Genomic DNA, 22,449 nt, shown 5'->3' on the forward strand with positions numbered 1-22,449 from the left:
CACATTTTCCTTCCACACACCTTACAGTTAACTCTTAGAGCTGGCTTTTTAATCAGTAAGCAGAAAGAAACATGTAATATACAGGATATCTCTGATAATAGATGCAAAAACACACAGATGTAGAAAGAGAACAGGAATACTAAAACTGGTATACTGTACCTGTGGCATTGCAGCTGTCTGCGTTAAAAGGTAAAACCTTCACATATTTATCATTGGAACCGGTGGCCAGCAGGCGGCCGCTTGGATCCACCGCCACCGAAGCTACAGCACTCCCTGAGAGATAGGGAAAGTACAAATCCTGTCTGACATGATTTTTATTTTTCTCTTGCAGCTTTAGGTGACAAAAACAAACTTCCAGTGCATAAATGAAAAATAACGGTTATGTAATTACATGGAAATTATATGATTACTATATAAAATTACTGCAAAGCTTTAATATGGAGCAAGAGCTAAAAAAAAATAGCTGTATCTCATGCCGTTTAATTTGACAGGACATGGATGGGTTAACCTTTTTATACAACCCCAGCTTGACGTTCTACAGTACTTGTAAATTACAGCTGATCTCAGAAGGAAAAATAAAAATATCTGTGTCAACAATATTTGACTCACCTGATCCATGTAGAGTCGTTCCAACCACCCGAACACAGCTGGGCACACGGAGGTCCCAGAACCGGACCGTTTTGTCCTGGGAGCCCGAGGCTATCATCCAACCTCCCCATGTGTACACAGTCAGAACGTGCCCTATTAGGGTGAAATAGGATGAAAGCTTTTTGAATTGAAAGCAGTGTTTCTTCCATACTGGGTATGGGGGGAAAAAACAACGACCTACCTGTGTGTCCACTAAGTGCATGAAGGCCTTGCCCTCTCTGACAATCTGTTGTGTATATGTTACAGTCTCCAGCACCGGCACTGATCAAGATGGACCCCCCGCTCTCAGGACCCTCCATGAAAGCCAGGTCTCGTATGGTACCATCATGCATGCTAAACTCCAGGTCTGGACCTGAGTCAGATGAAAACATTTGATTCTAAGCAGATAACATTCAGGAGAAAGATTATGCCTGACAATCCGGATGTAAACAATACTTTCAGTTACTTTCACTTAATTTAACCTAATGTCATCAACTCTTAGCTTAAAGCTTCTAAAGGCCCAAAAGTTCAGTTTCTCTGAAAATTAGAACATATGATGTATTTCCCAGGTTTTAACACCATTTGTAGGAGAGAAAGAAAAAGCATTCGACTTGTGCGGCAGATGGGAAATTGTTGAAGATGTGTTTGTGATTAAAGACGGCTGTTAATAAACGTATGTTCCCATCTGTTGCACAAGAAAAGACCGGCATTGAATACTTTTTCTTTCAGCATCAGACATCGAGCTGCTTGGATGGTCTCTGCCTCCATTTTTCCTAACAAATCTTGGAGCTCTAACTTCCCAATAAAAATATAAAATGTAGCTTTATGTTTAAAATGTATTTTTTTTTAATAACTATACATCATTATTTCTTATGATAAACCATTTGCTTCTCATATTTGCTGCTATGTTATCACAAAAGATGACTTTAGACTATTAAGTAAAATGAATTAGCACATATAAGCCACCGCTCACATTGTTATTGGTTCATAAGTGATTTAACAGAAGGGATGAAACAGCTTAACTTGACTCCATGTTATTTTTCCAGGTTTTTCTTTTTCTACCACACNTCTACCACACATTTTCCTTCCACACACCTTACAGTTAACTCTTAGAGCTGGCTTTTTAATCAGTAAGCAGAAAGAAACATGTAATATACAGGATATCTCTGACAATAGATGCAAAAATACACAGATGTAGAAAGAGAACAGGAATACTAAAACCGGTATACTGTACCTGTGGCATTGCAGCTGTCTGCGTTAAAAGGCAAAACCTTCACATATTTATCATTGGAACCGGTGGCCAGCAGCTGTCCACAGTGGCTCCAAGCCACGCAGTAGATTGAGCCTTTATGATGTTTGTTTCGTCTGAAACGCACCGAGGGCTGTTTGGCAACACCTGAACCACTAAAACAATCAGAGAGACGAGTGACCTGAGCTCCAGCTTTACACGTTAAAAAGAAAAAATTAAATTTTACATTTGAAACAGACTTAATCAAAATGCTTCTGCAAATTCTCAGTCATTTTAGGTCATGGCAACCATAACTTAATATGATTAGACCTATTATAAACTGTGCAGCATAATCACTGTTGGTGGTCATGGAACATTTTTATCAGGATCTAAAGCAGGTTTAACATATCATCTCTCATTTTCCTATTTGGGTATCCTTCTGTATGCTATAAAACCTGAAATAACAGATGGCTAATGTTGGCTTTCGATCTAGTATTTTGCTAAAGGGTCTTTCATTTAGTTGGCTTAGCAAAAAGGGACAATTTCATTTTTAAATCTATAAAAAAAAAACGTGGATTTGCCCAATCTGGGCTGCAGTGTTCTAACATTTCTAATGTCTTTGTTCTAAATGAGGAGTTTTAGTGTTTCGTTAAACTCCTGAAGCAGACCCAGTTTTAAAAGCACAAACAGATGTCATTTAATTCTCTGATTCTAGGTGCCAATAAAACCTCTAAATGACCCTTAGTATATTTCTATATATTTGCGGTCTTTCAATCAGTATCTTTAGAACTAGCATTCTATAAAATATTTTTATTATTTTATTTTTATTATTTCCTTACATTTTCCACTTAGATTTTTTTTTTAAACATGGATTCATCTTTGAGCATATACTTAGGCTAAAAAATAGGAAGACAAATTAAACAGAAGGACTATTTCATGATTTCTTTTTCCCATGGACTCATAGAAGCCTGTGAAATCCAGCAAATCAAGATTACTAAAAAGTTAAAGGGAGTTGCTGTTCTTCGAGGGAAATGTTGTAAAGGAAATATTAATCAGAATCAGAAGCAGTTTGTTATTTAGAAATTCCGATTTTCTTTCAGATAAAACAGTAAAAATAAAAGATGGAAACATTTTTTTGCAGAGATCACTTTTTTTCTTCATACATACCCAAAACCTGGAAAATTGCATAAGCTAAGTTCCTTATTTTCCAGATTTCTTAAGACAGCCTAGATTGGCAGACTGTGTTTGTTATACTATAAGCACATATATAATTAATATCCTTGTTGACTATCTATCCTAAGGCAACTGGAAACCACCTGCTGGTCAGTGTTTCTGGATAGGCACAGACTCTCAGGGTTTTGGAGTTAGAGCCGACCGCATAGAGAGCTCCAGATGGATGAAAGGCCACGGCTCGCACCGCCTGGGTGTCCTCAAGCTGACTCACTCTTACAAAGTGGCTTTTTGACTTCACATTCTGCAACAAGTTTTAGAAAAACAAGCAACTCTGTATGAGTTACAAGAATAACTGAAATGTCTTTAGTGTTCAAGCCATGCTTGTGAGCAGAAGTTTTTTTGTTAGACTTATTGGAGATCTGTGTTACCTCATGTGTGTTTCTAATGGTGGAGCTCCCAGGATCATCTTGGACTGATGCAGGAGAAGCTCTGATTCTTTCAGCACTGGAAATATACGAATTCATTAAAATAATGACCAACAGTGGCACAGATTTTGACTCAATACTCTGATCCAGATTTAAATTAGATGAAGAGAAGAAAGAAAGAAAAAAAGGGACAAAGCAGAAAAGGGGAGAGGGAGGAAAAGAAGTATGTTTGGATACAAACTTTGGATAAAAACCTGTATATTTTTTATTGTTTTGCTCTTACATATCTAGAGTTTGAAAATCCTTGAATTAAATTCTATATTTTCCAGACTCTAAGAACCCTGTGGATAATGGTAAATGGCCTGTGCTTTTTCAAGTCAGAAGACTTGATCAAAGCACTTTACACTACATTCAGTCATTCACCCATTCAAACACACACACACACACACACACACACTCAGTGTGTGTCCAATAATGTCCATCACTTTACAATAAATAAAAAAGCTAAATGAAGCATAACTCCAAACAATGACCTTAACCTCTTAACATCCACCTCATTTTGGGTAATCCTCTCCTATTTTGCATACCCAAATGAAAAAGCAAATAACTTAGGAACTGTGAGCTCAAGTTACATGTGCAATACATTATTTGAAAGCTAACACCCTCTAGTTTCCTAATATATAAATTAGAATTGGGTGAGTAGAACACAGACCAACCTACATTAGTTCAAACATGACTCAAAGTTGTTTTTTTTTAATTCTCAAAATGATAGGTCTTTTTTGAACAGCAGTAATAAAGACATTCTTGAGAAAAAGCAGGTTTCATTGTAATATATGTGTTCTACATCATGTCAAGCACAACTGCAGAAAATTTCAGACCTCTAGCTATAACAGTTTCAGAGCTGTGGGGTTTGGAACTTTTGGTGTCAGTTTGGAGCTGCGCACAATGGCTCCACCTGCTGGTAAAAAATTTACTGGTGGAATTTTATGCATTCTGAGTTTTTATCCCCACTTAAGGTCCAACCTTAAGTTAAACATGGCTGTTTTAGTAGGTTTAAAAGAAGTTACTAACAGACAATTTAGAGGCTCCTACCTGCGACTGACAGGTACTGGTGACTCACTGAGTGAAAGTGGGCCATGGTTCCCAGAGTCTAACTGGGTGCCACTGCTCCCCCCACCTGACTGGCTCCTCACAGGTCCCTTATCTGTGTTGTGGATGTTGGAGGTGCTGCTGTTAGTTGTTAACCCATTCCATTGCTGACCCAGATGCGCCATCACTTCATCTCCTTTGGGATCGATTCCCACATTCATCTCCTCCAACCGCTGAATGGATCTAAGCAAACCAATGGATCCTGATTAAAATGAAATCCCATTTCCTCTCATTGGTGATGCTGAATGGTTGTGTGACTCCCCCACCTGCTGAGAAAAGTCTCAGTGAGGTTGTGTTGGGCTCCATCCTGCTGCTTCACGCCTCCCTCCAGCAGCATCTGCTGATAGAGCTGCCTCTGCTGCTGCTTGTGTTCCAGGTGCTGCTGCACACGGAGGCGCTGCTTGTAGTACTCCTGGATGTGCTCTGCGGAGTCACGGCGCTGTAAAAACACGCAGACTGTGAGACGATAAGATCGAATAAAAAGCAGTGACCGGTGCACATAATGTATAATCTAGATGAATGTTTATTATCCCTTGACTAACATACTTTAAATAACTTCCAAGGTCTCGCCCTCCAACATTAATCCCATAAATAACTGTTCAAGGCCATAATCCTATAGCACTAGTAGACACTTTTATCTCCCTTTGTGCATACACACACACAATAATCTAATCTCAAAGTACTTTGTTCCACAGAAGGAACTGAGAATCATAAAGATGAGTGATTATGGATGCAGCGGGTCAGCGGGGGTATGAGGTTATATCAAACTTGATTATGTGCTTCGAGGACTCATGATCTACACCTCCACCAACAAAAAAAGTTGAGTGGGAAGTATCTAACAGATAGCTGTGGAGATTAATTTTTAGTAGATCTATGATGGTGTAGGGTGCAACAAGCTGACGGATTTAATCATTCATCTTTAAAAATTGCGACAATGACTTTAGGCAGTGAGTGACCAGATTCTATTTTCATATTTCTTGGTAAAATTAATTCAAACTAACCCAACTAAAGTTATTAAAGTTGTTTCCTAACTATCCTTTCCAATCTGTCATGCCTTTAGTAGGTGTTTATTGGATCCTAAATAATACTGTACCTCCCAAAAGCCTGTATGCGCTTTTTTCTTTTTACATTTGACCAGGCTGCAAGTTGCATGTCAGAAAGAGAAATGACAATAACTCTAAAGGTACATTTTTAAGTCCATCTTACAATTGAAGCCATGTCAGCCATTTAGGTGGAAAAATTGGGATTATTAAAGCTCCTACAGAAGAAATGACATCTAAATAAAATTCTAAGTCTTGAAAAACATTTTTAACAGAAGTAGAGTACATTGTTTATAATACAGTATACAGCATACAGTGTTGTGGATACAAACACACCACCTAGGTAGCACAGGTAGGTGTGGTCTCCTTGCATTGCTTTGTGACAAGTCTCCTTAAAGTCCTTTGACCTACCCTGACCAACTCTGGATTTATTTTTTATTTGGTACTTTTAATCAACACCAGCATTTTTCAAAGTCATGATTTAAAAAAATTGATTGCAACAGCATGTGGGTAAAGATAAAGAATTATAGATATATAGAGTGTAGAAAAGCGCCCACACACACACACACACAAACACACAGCTTGTATTACCTCCAGTAAGTCTGTGCTGCATGGTGGGCCGCCATCTTTCCCTGGAGTCAGAGGGGTGCGTGTGTTTTGAGGTCCATCCAACACCTGTGAGTACTTCCTTAATAGAAAAAAGAAAAGAAAAAAAACATTAAAAAGGAAGGCAGCATTTAAGCTATTTCAGACAAAACAGAACAGTATCTTCATACCAAAAGTAAAAAAAAAAAAACAAAGATCAATAACCTCAACATTGTGGTTTTCCCCAGCCTACCCTAGGGTAGCTGTGGCTACAGTGTAGCTTACCACTATCAGTGTGTGAATGTAGTGAGAAACATTTTTGGGGGTTAAAAGTCTAAAAAATAGAAAAAAGGGGAAAAAATGAAAAAGGGGATAGGGAGGAAAAGAAGAAGTATGTTTGGATAAAAAACAGTTTTTTTGTTTTTTTATTGTTTTGCTCTTACATATCTAGAGTTTGAAATGCTGGGAATCAACATTTTGGCGTTCCCCAGCCTACCCCAGTGCATCAGTGGCTACAGTGTAGCTTACCACCATCAGTGTGTGAATGTAGTGATAAACACTTTTCAGGGTCCTTGGACTTGATAATACACTATAAAAGTAAAACTCATTTGCCTTAAATGTGTTTATTTTTGTAATTTATAATTTTGTGTAATTAAACAAATGAATGAACTAAATAAAGCATAAAAAAACAACAATCACATATGCCAAGAAACTCTGAAGAAAACTTCCAATCCCACCTGATTTTATCTATAAACTGATTACACAGCACACTACTTAGAGCAGAATTATACCAAAATTGTAAAGAATTAAAAATAAAAATAAAAATGGTAAAATGAAGATAAAAAAAATTTCAAAATGCATCCGTCAGTATGCTCTATTCACAACTTCTCAAGTGGAAAAGTTTCAGTTTCACCTGGTCTTTCAAAAATCATCAAGGAAACTTTTGCTATCTGATTATTAATTAGAAAAAAAATCAACAGATTAATCAATTAGCAACATAATCATTAGTTTCAGCCCTAGTTCATTCCATAACTTAGGCCGCAGTGCCGCAAAACCCCCCAAAATTCTGAGGTTAGACCCTGGTTTCACACAAGAGGCAGCTGATCTGAACAACCTGAAGGTCTGGAAGGTTGTAGCAAATCAGAGGGGTAAGCAGGGGGAAAAACTATAAAGAGAACAGTTTTAAAACGGATTGGAAATTCTTGCTGGAAATTCAAAACATAGCCAGTTCCAGTCAGTCTGACTATGTTAGATCCATAATCAGATCCATTCGTCCATGCATTTGTTACTGAGTGGTAACAAATGCATGGATGACTATTTCAAAGAAAAAACATGGGATGATGGACCCTAAGTAAGCTAAAAACAACCCTCATCACTGCCTTCATCTGGGTTCTAAATCCGAGATCACAGTTAGTTAACCAGCTCAGTAAAGAAACCAAGATCTAGAATTAGAGGCGTTACAGAATCCCATCACTTCAGTTTTCTTTTCATTAAAAGACGTTGGAGTCAAAGGTGTCCTTTCTGATGAAAGGCAAGTAAATCAGAATGGTTTTCAGATATGTATCCTCTGTATGAAGTGTTTGAGAAATATTCTGCATTAAGATGAAATGAAAACATCAATAAGTTAGACTGAAGTCGGTTAATTATCAGGAGCTGAAGTTCTGAAAAAAATAAGAAGTATTTTGATACACTTTTTTTTACTTTAGGGGAGGAATAGTCGACACTCAAATGAAACTTATGAGAAAACATTCATCATTCAAAGCTACCACTACAATCAAAGGACCTGTCTAACATTCTTTGTGTTTTGAAACAAGAAATCATGTCAGCAAGAAAAGCCTGAACTCTGCATCTCTTTCAAGGTCTTTGCATTAAAACAGAATCTTTTCTTTGCTTCACATTTTCTGTCTAAATGTTTAACCAAGCTGCCTTCCTGCTGCCTTCTGGGAAAAGGCTTCACAGCATCCGCTGCAGGTCCAGCAGGTTCTGCAACAGCTTTTTCCCTGCAGCCATCTGTTGAACTATCTACAAGACTCTGCGTCACATTATTTAGCAGTACCATTGTTGCTGAACTTTGATCATCCTTTCAAATAGGACAAAACTCAATTATATACTGCATTTTGCACCATATCTATTTTTGCACTGCGCTGAACTTTTTAAACTGGTTTCTTTCTCCTACTTTGTCATATTCTGATCACTGCTGCACTTGGTAATGTTGATCTACTCCAACTGAAATATCATTACACTGTTGTAAGCTGTATGTAATGAAATAAAGTTTTGTATACACTTTGTATATACAAAATGACAATAAAGTTTGTCTAAGACTAAGTTAGATGTAGTTCAGAGTAAACAATTTCATAAAACACAATAAATTAATACATTTTGAGTCAAATTATGTGTCCATCTCAACATGTTTAATCCATGCTTAGTGTGAGGGATTGCATTTAGGTCAATGAGTCGATGCAATCAACTGGTTTTCCTCAGATAGAAAACTTTGAATTAATATGAGTGGATGATATGTTTGAATTGTAAAGTGCCTTGAGATGATGTGTTGTGAATTGGCGCTATATAACTAAACTGAATTGAATTAAATTAATCCAATAAACCCAGCGAATTAAACAGGTCTTAATCCACTTTTTACCTCTCTGGTGAGTCATCCTGCTGATGCACATTATTTTCTACTAGACTCCGACTGAGTGTAGATTTCACACTGGTTTCCATGCCTCTTTTATCCTGTGCTGCCAGTCCATGGGACAAACCATCTAGAGCTGGGTTGAGGGACCTTGACATGTAGGTATCTGCTGAATGAGGTCTGTGACGACATGGTGAGGTGGGCCGGGGAGAGAGGCGGTCGATTAGAGGAGTGAGGAGGTCCGCGTGTCCAGCTTTGCTGGGTTTCACTAAGCGCTCCACGTGGATGTTGAGGGTCTTCTGTTCAAAGGCGCAAGTGAAAGCACCAGAGGAGAGGTTCTGCAGCCAGGATAGGAGTGACAGATCCAGCTCATCGCATCCATTCCCACAAAGTAAGTCCACGCCGAGCAACACCTCGCCTTCTCTGATCTCTTCACCTGTTGCTTTGCTCTAGAAAACATCAAGATATAAAAAGACAAAAGGTTACCTCAGGCTAAGTAATAATGTATTTTTTTTAAAACAATTTTCTTTTCTTCTATATTAAAATCTAATTTCAGTCCGTTTTTATCTTTAATGAATCATGATACCTGGCAGAACTCTACACAGCACTCATAAAGGATCCCTTTGATGAGCAGCTGGAAGAGACGGTTCCCACTCGCTCTAAAGCCTGCCTCGCTCAGCTTCCTGTCAGCAGGGATGAACTCGGCCACCATAGCACAGGCCTCCTCGAAGCAATGGACGCGGGCCGTGCTCGGATTCCAGTCTTTGAACTCAGCGTGGTGGGTGAGGCGAGGCAGAGTGAGGAGGAGACACAGCTTGCTATAGTCATCTTTGGTCGGGCAAAACTCCTCCAGACTGTGGAGACACTTCACAGCCTCCTGCATGGTAAACTCCAGCTGCATAGGGAGGAAAAGTTGGACTCTGAACTTTGTACATATTTTAATACAAATTTGGAGGACAACAGAACCCCCTAAGAAATTTGTACAAAAACCTTCTTTAATTATATAAACATTTATGGTTCAAACTTTTCAAACCAAATTTTTTATATTCCAGACCTGTGTGGAATAGTGTGAAACAAAAACAAACAAAAAAAATTAATAAACAAAAATTTTTACTGAAACACTGAAAAAAATATATAAATAAACAAAGTTCATGATCAACATAAAAAAGACTTTATTTTTAAGATCGCCTCAAATGGTAAATGGATTATCCACCTTTCTTACATCCCTATACAGGTATGATAAAATAATTGTTTTAGCAGAGAGGCCTCTCTGAGCTTCTATTAGTTTTTAACACAGCCAACAACTGCATGAATTAAATTTTCTGAGTCTTTTTCAAAAAAGACATTTTAGTCTAATATGACAACTTTTAACTTCAACTAAAAACAACACATACGTACATTATGTGGATCCTCTGTAGCTGATATGGCGTTATTCACACACAGAGCTTCCAGAAATCTCTGCTTTAGGATGATATAACGGAATCTGGAAATATGAATCACAGTATTAGGAAATTGATGTTGAAGAAAGCAGAGACTAGTGGCTTTAAATGTTCTTCTAATGTGCAGAGAGGAGAGATATGGAACAGAAAATAGGCCAGTTAAGAATCTTTTCCAGGAAGGAAAACCCAAAACAATGCGGATAAATAATCTAACAGATATTTTATCTGACCTTTTCTTGTCAAACTTGTCCATTCCTTCTAAGGGTTGAATGAACTGCATCACCTCCTCCCACTGCCCATCCAGAATTAGTTGCCTGTAGAGAAAAATAATATCAATTTTTCTAGGTTTATGTTTAGGTGCCTTTCATTGTAAGAAGAAATAAATGATCAATGGCTTGAAATTAAAATAAATTTGCCTGATTATTTGAAGGATTATTAAATCTGGATTCAAGCCATTTTTTTATTTTTTCTAAAAATATATATATATTTTAAATTTCTCCTTACCCAGTCTGATGTTTGGTAAGCAGTAATTGTGAAATTGCTTTTTACTTTTTGTTGCTTTTTTTACGTTTTGTTTTTGAGGTTATGCATTGACTGTTGCTCTTTACATACTCAAAACCATGGATATTTCTTAACCTATTCCTGCTTTAATCTAAATTAATTTTATTCTGACTTTTTTTGCAAACTCACCATGGTCTTCATGGTGCTGTTCACTAACCTCTAAAACCTTCAAGCTGGATTTAATACTTAGGCAAGTGGTAGCATTCAATTTAATACGAATGCAAAACACACTTTTCTCATTTTTTTTAGCAGAATTTTTTTTTATCGGGATATTTTTTCTTTCTCTTTCCTTTAATGCACTAATTTCTCTCAGCTATAAATAAAACTACTGTTTGTTATCTATTTAACAGTATATTTCTTTTCCAGTTTTTACATCTATGCTAATGAGTTGGTAAACATACCGGAGGAAAAGCATATCATCCGAATAGAGCCCATTAATGACCCCGCTCTCCTTCTCCAGAGCCAGCATGCTGATGTGCAGCTTCCTGGAGTTCAGGAAGTCCAGAATCAGCTTGATCACCTCAGCCTCCTTGACGTTGATGATCTCCTCTGCCGTCATGCTTGTATATGGGATAAGCGGATAGCACTTAGCTAGGAAAAGCATCAGAAGCAGGGAAATGGCTTTTAGTAGTGTGTGAGCACTCATAAGTGTGAGTGATTCTTCAGTAATCATTTAGCTGCTGGTTGTTTTTATTATCTCTTATAGTCGGCTATATGAGGGTGACGACTGCCACAATACAATAAGTAAAAAATGAAATAATCATTTTTAAATTTATTGTTAATTTATTAAAACAGGAAATAAATACATTATTTATTTAATAAATGCACAATTGATTACATGGGCCTCAGTTTTAATACACAGATTTCATGTTAAGAAGTGAATATCATTATTTAATGATTTAACAAAATGACTTTATATTCCTGTGTTGAAGCACACCATGAATTAATTAAAGCTGTCACAAATTCCTTCAAAATCAAGTTGGCAGGACTAGAGAAACCCTGGTGCTTCTGACTGAGCCATAAAAGGCAACTTCTGCCTGGTTTTCTTTTTCAGTAAAATGTTGTACATAAATTTAGAAAATGTGTTGCCATTTATCTACATTACATTGGGTGAGTAACTCCAGCCTCTATATCCCGTGTTTGGTTTCTAAAATGTTGATGAGCGGGGCATTATTCAGTGGGCGGGGCTAACTTTGATACTACTAAGGTCTTCTGAAGCTCCCACCAGGCTAGACCACGGCAAATGGTAAGTTTATTAGCTTTATTTCAGACAAAACTGGGGTTATAGAGACTGAGGTTGTTCATCTAATGTGCTGTAAAGAAATTGTAACATGTTTTTAAAGTTATGTCTGCCTTTTCCAACAAAAATATTGACTTTAAAGGAAACCAAGAAGTATTCTTACTTTGCTCATTGGGAAGCAGCCAATCAGACATCAGCGCTTCTATCTAAGTGGCCCTAGTTCCACCTCCTTAATTTTTTGGGATGTTGATCGATTGATTGATTGACTTTATTGATCGCACAGTGGAGAAATTTTCTCATTACATCAGCTCAATAGTCAAAAAGAAGGAGAAGGTGCCAAAAGGAGGAAAAGGTGCATGGGGGTATATACAGTGCATCCTCCTATATATATGATAGCTGAAGTCTCTTATTTATTAAATGGTAATTGCACATTAGAAATTGCACAAGTTATTGCCGTAAGAGTTTCACATATTAGAGTCTGATGGCACCAGGGATGAATGACCTGCAGTAGCGCTCCTTTTTACAAACAGTATGTGTGTCATTTTATTGGGATTCTAATATATATATTTATATAGAGTCAGCATATTCAATTTAGGCCTATATAACCAATTATACTTATTATTTTCAAAATGTAGTTATATCCAGTGGGAATACTTAAATAGTTTATTTTTTAGTTTTTTATCTATTGTATTGTGGCACTGGTCAGCCTCCATACAGCTAAACATTAAAGACATGAAGTTGCCTCAAATCATTTACCTGAATATGTTACTGATGAGCAAAACGGTCTGTTGCTCTAAAGCTTCACTTGCTCTGCAGAAAGAGGGAAGAAAAAGATTTTTTTTTAAATCATCAGCTTTTATCAGATGACTGAAAGCCTACGCTGTACAAATACAACAGTCTAAACTGAGACACAGTTTAAAATTAAACCACATATTCACAGGAACAAATGACATAGTTAACAGTGAAAGTTGGCAATAATTACCCCAAATGTTTGCATTTGGGGTAATTATTGCATATGGAGTAAGAATGCCGGATACAAGCTGCTGAAATGAGTTTTCTCCATAGTGTGTCTGGGCTCTCCCTTAGAAATGGGGTGAGGTGCTCACTCATCCAGACTGGCAACAATGCATGTAAGACGGGAAATGTTAGCCTTTAGATGCAAAATCGCAACATATTTTTGCAAAATATTCAAACATAAATTCACCAAATATAACAGAAACATAATAGTTTGGTTTAAAGAAAGTATTTTAGTTTTATTATAATTGAGTTTGTTGCAAGGATTTAACAGCTTGAAGAAATAGAAAATTACACCTTATGCCAACCGTCACAAGGATATGCATGACAAGGAAGGACTATATATACTGCATGCATTATTGAGGTAGTTAACACTGTATTACTTCTTGTGCTCATTGAGTTATTTACTGTCACAGGTAGCAGCTTCGGCTGGAAAGGAAGTGTTGGGGCCGATATTTACCTCCCACACTGAAATTAGAACCGGCCAACCGGGCAAATGTCCGGTATCACAGATTACCAGTCCGAGCCTGCTCCCTGGTGAGGTTTTCCAGGCACGTCCCACTAGGAAGAGGCCCAGGGGGAGACCCAGGACACTCTGAAGGGACTATGTTTCTTGGCTGGCCTGGGATCGCCTTGGGATACCCCCAAAATTGCTGTCCAAGTGGCTGAGGAGAGGGACGCTACATACCCGATAAGCAGAAGAAGATAGATTGATGGATGCATGGATGGATGAAGTAAAAATGCATTTACTCGCATCATCGGATTAGGTCTATTTTAAGGTTTACTAACATCAGTGCAGAAGTTAACTAGGCTTAGGAGTTGGGCAATTTTGCAGCCTATAGGGAATTGTGGTTTACAGTAATTAGAAGGGAGCTGAATTCACTTGTCAAATGATGTGTATTACAAACAAGAGCCAAAATTATTTTTTTACAGAAATATTCAGAATATTTTACAGACATCTTTGACAATTTATATGCACAGTTCATATTTTAATCTATTTAATGTTGCATTGACAGTTAACATCTAACATGCATCTAATGTGTGTGGTTTTTTTTTAAAGAAACGTGCATCTGAGTCTTCTATGGACACCAGAAGGCTGGGTGTCCATGCAGGTTTGGTGTAGAAGGAGCAGAGGGAGGTGATGACTCCTGGTGGCGGAGCGCAGACACCGCCCCGTCCCTCCTCTGCACTAAAACGCACCATCCCGCTCCGGTTCTGGAGCAGGTTTGCGGCCCACACCTGACAGCTTGCACAGCATCTTAACCCGCTTCTAGACACACGCTATTTACGCGCGATTAACAGATTTCCACGTAAAGCCGCTCCACAAAACACGCAGGAGAACAGGAGGCGTTTTAGTGTCAGACCGCGGATGAGCCACGCTGAGCCTGCAGCTCCTCACCTGTCATCCGCAGCCCTCCGGCAGTCATTCTCTGCAGTGTGCAGGTTTCCAGCGTCCTCTAAGCCTCACACAGCAGCGGTGCTTACATGTTATTATTCTTCATAGGCTGCACTCTGCTCCGCTTCTTGTACACAGCTTGTGGTTGCCATGCGGACGCAGGCGTCATCCACCAATCAGCTGAGGGAATGACGCCCAGCGGTCACACCTATAGCGCCACAACGCGACAACTTTGAAAGGAGGAAGACAGAAGATCTGACTAACATATCAGTCTCTAACTCACCTGGAGACTGAATTACATGTCCATGATGGACTATTTGTTTGCTGTCTACCGCTGTCAACACACCCATGTGGGGCCCATGGATGTGGGCTGGTGCCCCATCTGGGTCCCAGATATTTTGATTTTGTTCCATGGTGGCCCTAAATGGGCCAGCCCAGATGGGCTGAGGGTGGNCATGGATGTGGGCTGGTGCCCAATCTGGGTCACAGATATTTTGATTTTGTTCCATGGTGGCCCTAAATGGGCCAGCCCAGATGGGCTGAGGGTGGATTTCATATGGGCCCCATCTAAAGCCTACATGTGCAATCCAAGTTTCTCCCACATGGGTCCCAACAACCAGGGGCGCAGCTAGATGAGGGCCAGGGGTGGCCATGGCCACCTTTAGCCAATCTGTGGCCACCCTTACCATTTTTTCTCTCAAGTAGAATAATCAAAACATTTTATTTTATATATATTAACAATTATTTGACAACAAAAACGCTGTTGTTAATTATGCACATCAATATACCTACATTAGAGATGATTAGTACAGAATTCATTTTCTTTCAGAACTAGATTTTGTGTTTTATGCCGTAAAGAGAAAATTATGTGTCTCTGCAAGTCATTAAAGAGTCTCCAGTGAAATCATAGATACTGTAAATAATTATTTTAACAAAAGCCTATTTAATTATCAATTTATGTAGATATTAGTACTTGTCATTTTGTTTACACAAGTGCAAAACAAAAAAACATTTCTATTATTAATGAAGAATGATGTTGATAAAAGTAGGTAAGTAATCACGATGGAAAAGATGTTTGCTCCCGAACTCAAACCTCAAAGTATTTTATTCAATATAGCTTTTATCTAGACGGATATTTAAATATATCCATTTGTTAGCAAAGGCTGTAGGAGACTATAGTCTGACTTTGTTTAGGAATATGAACGTTGTGCTTGTTCCTGTTGAAACAGTGTAGATTGACCCTGAGGTTCTGGTGCCTATCCACTTTTGGCCACCCCTCAGTATACATTGGTTATTGATTGGCCACCCTTATAGAAATTTTCTGGCTACGCCTCTGCCAACAACAGAGTCCATATGGGCCCCACCTGGACATGGTTGCTGGGTTGGAATGGGGGCCGTTTGGCTTCTTTTGTTAGCCTGCAATGCCCCATACCCATCTAAGTCTCTGAAAGGGGGGTCATTAAAGAGAATTGTTGGCCCGTCTGAATTGGCGAGGTTCTCGATTGCTGGCTAACAAAAGAAGCCAAATGACCCCCATTCCAAAGGGGTGGACTCCTTCGTCCGTTTCAATTTGCATGTTTTCAAAACAAAAACAAGGTTTTGATGAGCTACTGTATGAAACCTTGAACTCAACGCAATTCCTGACATTTTGAATTGAAAAAGCTTCCTGGATGGGAAACGAAACGTCTTCAAACTTGGAAACAAAGTCCAGTGGATTGTTTTTAATTTTCTTTTCTTTTGAAACTCTATGACCAGGATGACTGAGAATCTTCACCAGCAAGAGTTGAGTTATTTTGTCAAATGTATTTATTTATTTGTTAATTTAATTAATTTATTCAAGGCTGAATTATCCTTCATGTACCGGTAATTTTTGTGTTTTTTTTCTCCAATGTCAGCAGTATTTTTGTAAGGATACTGAGCAATTATTTCCAATTATTGTTTTCTCTTAGTGGAGCAATCCAAGTTTTTACATGTTTACTTTGTAGTCATTTCCTTTAAATTTTCCATATTGAAAGGCTGATAAACTACAATCCCTTCTATGTTCTGTATTTTTATGGTAAAATCCTGGCAACCACAGTTGCTGACAATATATTGTTGATTTTCTTCACAATAAAAGTTTGTACTGTATTATTCATTTCTTATAAGCATTTTACTGAAAAATACATCTGTAGTTCTTATATTGTTATTCCATAAACAGTTTGCTCTCCTTTGGTTTCTAAAACATCCTTACAAGCATTTGAAATCATTAAAGTAGTGGAGCAGAATGAAAAATATAAATAGTAATGATGTCTTCATGTAACCATAAAAATCTCTCATTCAAAGAACCTGTCCTTTTAAAGGAGGGACAGTAAACTTTACATTTTTTTAGACTTTTTTTTAACCCTTAGGGTTACACTAGGGAAATTCTGGTTCCAGTAGCTTATATAGAGCACAATGAGTTAAAGCAAAAAATGCCATTAAATGAATGCTCATGTTTTCTGAAATGTGTTTGAAGAGTAAAAAAAAAACATCATCCAGACTGAGGCCATGCTGAAGTTTATTAACTGCAAAAACAAAAACCAATCCAAAAAAATGGACCTACTGCGCAAAATTGAACAACAGCACAAACAAAGGCATCGTAGCAGACAGAAAGCTCACATGAACACACTGTACACTATCATTACACGTTGATCCCTTTTTCCTCAGCCAAAAGCCTCCTGTGGACAGTTCTATTCCTCTGTCACATTTTATCACGTTTCTCAAAATGTACATGTTTTTTTCTGGTAATAAATACCCCCCATTCCCCCCCTTATTCAAAGTCACACTCTTAGGAAAATAATAGCACCATGTTTACGGATTTATTCAGTAAAAAAACAAACAAAAAAAAACCTCACACATGGTGTTTTTCTAACATTCAGAGGCAAAATTAACACGTTTTGTGAGCCTTTACCCGTATTCAGCAGCTTGGATCCACATGAAATGCTCTTTCTTGCATCAAGCTTACTCTAATTTTTTTTAAAATAGCAATGAACATAATTGTCCTCATCACGCTGCTGTCCTTTTTAATACATGTTGCATTTAAAGACATCAGACAAATAGGCTGTTGGTACACACACTCACTACCTAATAACTTATTCGTGGTCAAACCTATTTGTGAGCAAAAAATCTATCGAAGCAGACAAATGGAAACTTATTTCCTACTGGACATTTTCCTTAGAATTTGGCACTACTTAGAGGCATGGCTGACCTATTTCATGACAGCATAATGATATATTAACTACATTTTGGTGCTTTGTGGAGTTATGAAAGTTTTCTTAAGTTTTGACTGATTTATTAAAGAGTGTAAATCTTGTGTTTAAAGCTGTTAAAATCCCAGCAGACTGACTTAAACTAGGGTATAAGTAACAATTAGTCAGTTTTTAAATCAGCGGGTGAAAGTGTTACGTTAATAATTTTATATCGTAAGCTCCCTACATGGTGCAGTTTGCAGCATTTAATAAATGCAATAATACTGAGTTGTTTTGTTTTGTTCCAAACCTGCTGTAAAAGTTTTTAATCCAGAAATCTCCACTGCAGCCTTTAAGGTGAGTTTTGCATCTACTTCTATCGCTGTAGATGCAAACACCCCCACTGCCTGTATATCATACATCCATTGACCATCCTAGCATTAACTGACTTAAGGTGTCGTGTCCTAATGGTTGAGAACCAGTAAACTACAGCCACGTTTTCCAATCCATAAGGTCGCCTCCTCAGTGTTCTGTAAAAGCTGAAACCGCTTGGCTTTGTAGAGCTGAGCACACGTGAACTGTGTGGCTAACACTAGCTGTATGCTGTTTTTTTTATCATTTTTTTGGCCCTTTTTGAAATTTTTAACGACCATTTCATACAAACTGTTAAATCCGAAGACATTAAAGTAAAAGGTATCCTTTAAAACACGTAAAAAGTTGCTGTTTGATCGTTCCTTCAATGCACTCACACAGACACGGGAAACCCTATGCATAAGGCTCTACATAATACACACAGAAATCCATCTGTACATGAAAACATTCAGAGCTTCCAAATATCCTCGCATTCATTCTGTCTCTTTTTTGACTTTTGGCACATAAAGAATAAAACTTGCACATACCTTGACAGATCGACCCAAAGGTGGTCAAACATTTGTTTAATAGTATCATACATTCCAGATCAAAGTCTGATGCATCCCGACACATTGAGTTCATAGTTTGCAGGATAGACAGGGATGCAGTGAGAGGAGAAACTTAACATAAAAAAAGACAGAGATGCATTCGTCAAACTGGCATTGCAGGTGTTGGAATCTTTATGGATATGTACAGCGAAGTGTAAACTGAGATGGGTACTGTTTGAGGGTATAGGGTTCTATTAGGATTGTGCAGGCACTACTTTCTTAGGGGTGGCTGGCTTCTTGGCTTGCCAGAGGTGGTTGTGGATGGTCACAGCATCCACGCTGGCCGACATGGTTTTGGCCGGTATCTGACTGAACTGCTTCTTGTCCGAGTTGTATTTGTAGAGTCCGTCGATCATTTTGCGTGTAATGCTCTTTGGACCAATGCCTGTGAGCTTGGCGATCTCCTCTGACTCGGGACAGTAGGTGTAGAGGGAGCGAAACTGGCAGCCAGAATCCCGGAACAAAACAAGGAAGTTATTGGCTTCTGATTTTTCCATTTCCTGTTGAAATAAATAAAAAAAGCTTAATGTCAGAATAATAAATGCCAAAGTAATCTTGACCGGCCTCCCTTTTAATTGTGTGTTTTCTCAAGGCAATACATCCAGAGACTGATGTCTAAATGTAGAGAGGCTGACTATACTAATCATGCAATCTGCACCTAACTCTAATGTAAGGTGATAAAAATAATAAGTTAAATAAATAAACATTTTTGAATGTTTTTTTTAAATGCAAATTATGAGAAATTAATGGATGACGCAAAGACATAAAACTTCCGACTTGAAGCTCATTCGTTTCACTTAACGAATACATGGAAGGCCATTATTGAGCTATTGCCATGGTCACTTACAAAAGAAATAAACATGTATTATTAATATGTTTTTTAAATTTTTTTTTTTTTTTGCAGATAAGGGGACTATTTAATATCTCTCCTTGACAATCATTACCAGGGTAATTGGCTCTGGCCACAAAAGCTGCTGCTCGGTCAGCTGTAGCTTCAGATCATATCAAGTATTGCTTTAAAACAAGCCAACACAATAATTTAGAACAGTTTTTTTTTAACTTTTTTTAGGTGTCCTATAATATTTATAATGGACATCCTGCGGTCAATCAGCATCAACTATTCACCCAAACCATGCTATCAATATAAATGACTTTATTCACTAAGAAAATCACAGATTCTGCAAAAATAATGATTACAAACCTTTAATTATGTCATTGAGGATTGTCCGCTACAGATAACGAACAATATTTAGAGTGTTAAATCAGACTAAAAAAATATGATTTTTCATACAAAAGGCTTAATGAAAAGGATTACTTCAGAGACCATGTTACCAAATTATTAAGCTGGATGGATTTAGAGACAAAACAAAGAAAACTATACATATATAGTGCAAAAAATAGAAAAAAAAGAAAATTCAGCATTTTTTTGCACATAGCACTGTCCCATAACCCGCAGGAAGTAACTTAAATTTCAGATTTTTAGAATAAAAATGCAAGAAAACTCTGCATCATTTTTATTTAGCACTCAAATTTGATTGTTAAAAAGTATAAATTTTCATTTCATGCAAGAAATTGAATATTTTTTTTTTCTTATTCATATATTGTTTAAATGTGTTCATATGTTTAAAAATATTCATTTTAAAATAGCTAAAATTGGTTAGCAGTTAAACTAAGTTTAGCCAATAAACTGCTAATCAGAGCTAATTCAAATAAAAAGAAAAGAGGAGATTTTCACAGTAGCAGGCATCATGCCATGCTGTTACCTCCAGGATCTTGTTCTTTTGCCCCTCATTGACCTTGCCTGCGAGGCAGCAGTGGGACAGAGCATTCTGGATGATGTGCTTGTTAGATTTGGCACTGGGCTCTTTGTAAAGCCTTGGTCCTGAGGGGGAAAAATAACCAGAATGAGACTATTTTAGTTACATCATAAAGCAAACCTTCATTTCCATTTTTACTTTTTTAATCAATAATGTCTGAATATTTGTGTCATGTAACCAAGTTGGAGAGGAGAATGATAGAAATGAATATATATATAGTTGTGCTCTAAAATTTACACACCCTTCCATTAAAGACTGCTGCCAGTAAGATAAATTAAATTTGGCCAAAGTAATAAAGACATTGATTTTGAATATAAATATTCAGATAAGTATGTATTTATTAATAAATAAAGTAAGTAAAGAAGCCTGATGGAGCTCCTGAATTAAAATGCTGTTGAGCAGCACTTTAAGGCATTCACTGAAATCAGGTGTTTTCTGTGATGTTAAGGAAATGTTCAGTCAGACTCTCCACCTGTTGACAGCTTTGTTGGTTCACTGTTCATCAGAAAGGTACTTTAATCTATCAGGGATTGTTTATTTTTTTCCTTTTAAATAAAAATTCAAATTCAATATTTTATTTTACCAAATTTTTCGTTTAGTTATTTTTACCTTTTTACAGTTTTGTGTGAATTTATCATTTTCTTTAATGGGAGGGCATGTAGACTTTCAAGCTGTAGATCATAAAAGTCAGAACTTCCCCCAATGAGCTGTGTTTTTGTTAGGATTGCTATAACCATCCTTCATATAATATATAAATACTAGATTTGTTTAAGATAAACATTGTAGGTCCCCTACCAGTATACTCTGTGTTTGATGTAATGGAAGAGGTGGTTGAGGCGTTTTCCCAGTCCTTTTCTCCATTTCTACTGGAATGACTCGGTGAAAGAAAGCCATCTGCAGAGTCTGGCCTAAAAAATACACACATACAGAGATGTAGACACACTGACTGTTAGCTCACCTGTCCTGCATGTGAGCTAAACCCCAATGATCAGCAGAGTGCAGTGCAAGAGAGGCAGGCTGATATTCAGTCTGGTCATCAAAAGCAAAGCCTGGGTTTGATGTAGCAGAGGGCATCAAAACAGCATAGCTTGCAAACGCAGGAGGGGGAATGGGGTGGGTGTGGAGGGGGGCATGATGTGTACCAAGTCAATCAAATACAGTGCAGAGGTTGGCTTTTCATGCTCTAATTTTCCAATAAGAGCAACTAAAGCCAAATCCTGATCAAACATTTAGAGGAGTGCTTTGTGAATGCACATTAACAAGTCATTAAAGTCTCCCATCTTAATGATCCATGTGTTTATCATATAACACAGTCATGACTTGATAATGATATTTTATGCAGCGTGGGATCTGCAAAACCAATCTGTGACATGAAAGTTTCCCTTCATGTTTATTCAGCTGTGAAACTAACAGGAGTGAATATCAGAGGAGCATAGTGGGGGTTTGCTTTCAAAGCTTAGGCTGCATCTCACTATTAAGCACTTTACAGCCCCTTTGCACATTTCTTCACAAACATGAAGCCATGAGTTAAATTCTGCTGAAAAATGATTAAACGCCTCGTCACCTATGGAAATGGATAAAGGCTGTGAAATGCTTTATAACAAGAGAAAGATCTGTGAGCATCTTTATGCTCCAACCTACAAGCGCAGGAAGGCTGGAAGCAGACCAGTGCTCTGAAATTGATATTGAGCAGCTATGCAAATGTATAAAAAAAAATAGAATAATTGTTGCCTTAGTTTCAAGTCCCAAGAAGCAACTAACCTTCTCCTTCTCTTTTTGGGAGAGCTCAGAAAATAGAAGAGGCGGCTAGAGGCTAAACTAGAACTTCTGATGTGTGAAACAGCAGGTATGAAAGTTGCAGAAGGGGAAAAAAATGTTAGAGAATGTTAGAGAAGAGAAACATATTTAACTGAGATTTTTATATATATATATATATATATATATATATATATATATATATA

At 37.6% G+C, this 22,449-nt stretch overlaps 2 protein-coding genes across 9 annotated transcripts in view; both read right to left on the minus strand.

Moving 5' to 3' along the window:
• Positions 1 to 14,665, minus strand: part of LOC107083660 (WD repeat-containing protein 47-like) — a 16,273-nt gene extending 1,608 nt beyond the window's left edge. Inside the window, exons 1-16 of the mRNA XM_015373040.1 lie at positions 14,510 to 14,665; positions 12,853 to 12,906; positions 11,258 to 11,447; positions 10,526 to 10,609; positions 10,255 to 10,339; positions 9,443 to 9,751; positions 8,866 to 9,305; positions 6,234 to 6,330; positions 4,869 to 5,041; positions 4,546 to 4,785; positions 3,457 to 3,532; positions 3,172 to 3,329; positions 1,862 to 2,031; positions 830 to 1,000; positions 610 to 741; positions 246 to 273 (exon numbers count right to left, since the gene is read on the minus strand). Coding sequence (XP_015228526.1) covers positions 246 to 273; positions 610 to 741; positions 830 to 1,000; positions 1,862 to 2,031; positions 3,172 to 3,329; positions 3,457 to 3,532; positions 4,546 to 4,785; positions 4,869 to 5,041; positions 6,234 to 6,330; positions 8,866 to 9,305; positions 9,443 to 9,751; positions 10,255 to 10,339; positions 10,526 to 10,609; positions 11,258 to 11,415 — 2,321 coding nt within the window. The 5' untranslated portion in view covers positions 11,416 to 11,447; positions 12,853 to 12,906; positions 14,510 to 14,665. The remainder of the gene's footprint in view (positions 1 to 245; positions 274 to 609; positions 742 to 829; positions 1,001 to 1,861; positions 2,032 to 3,171; positions 3,330 to 3,456; positions 3,533 to 4,545; positions 4,786 to 4,868; positions 5,042 to 6,233; positions 6,331 to 8,865; positions 9,306 to 9,442; positions 9,752 to 10,254; positions 10,340 to 10,525; positions 10,610 to 11,257; positions 11,448 to 12,852; positions 12,907 to 14,509) is intronic.
• Positions 14,666 to 18,326: 3,661 nt separating this feature from the next.
• camsap2 (calmodulin regulated spectrin associated protein family member 2) overlaps positions 18,327 to 22,449 on the minus strand; it is a 48,365-nt gene continuing 44,242 nt past the window's right edge. For 3 of the 8 annotated variants that reach the window (XM_015373076.1, XM_015373072.1, XM_015373070.1), the window contains 3 exons: positions 21,284 to 21,396; positions 20,435 to 20,553; positions 18,327 to 19,171 (listed from right to left, as the gene is read on the minus strand). In XM_015373076.1, the coding sequence (XP_015228562.1) occupies positions 18,866 to 19,171; positions 20,435 to 20,553; positions 21,284 to 21,396 (538 nt within the window). In that variant the 3' untranslated portion in view covers positions 18,327 to 18,865. Of the gene's footprint in view, positions 19,172 to 20,434; positions 20,554 to 21,283; positions 21,397 to 21,419; positions 22,316 to 22,449 lie in introns of those variants that run through there. The other 5 variants (XR_001481193.1, XR_001481192.1, XM_015373075.1 and 2 more) reach the window with 3 other exon arrangements.

The sequence above is a fragment of the Cyprinodon variegatus genome, unplaced genomic scaffold (assembly GCF_000732505.1).
Source record: "Cyprinodon variegatus isolate N-32 unplaced genomic scaffold, C_variegatus-1.0 Scaffold80, whole genome shotgun sequence".
In the NCBI taxonomy this organism is placed as follows: Eukaryota; Metazoa; Chordata; class Actinopteri; order Cyprinodontiformes; family Cyprinodontidae; genus Cyprinodon; species Cyprinodon variegatus.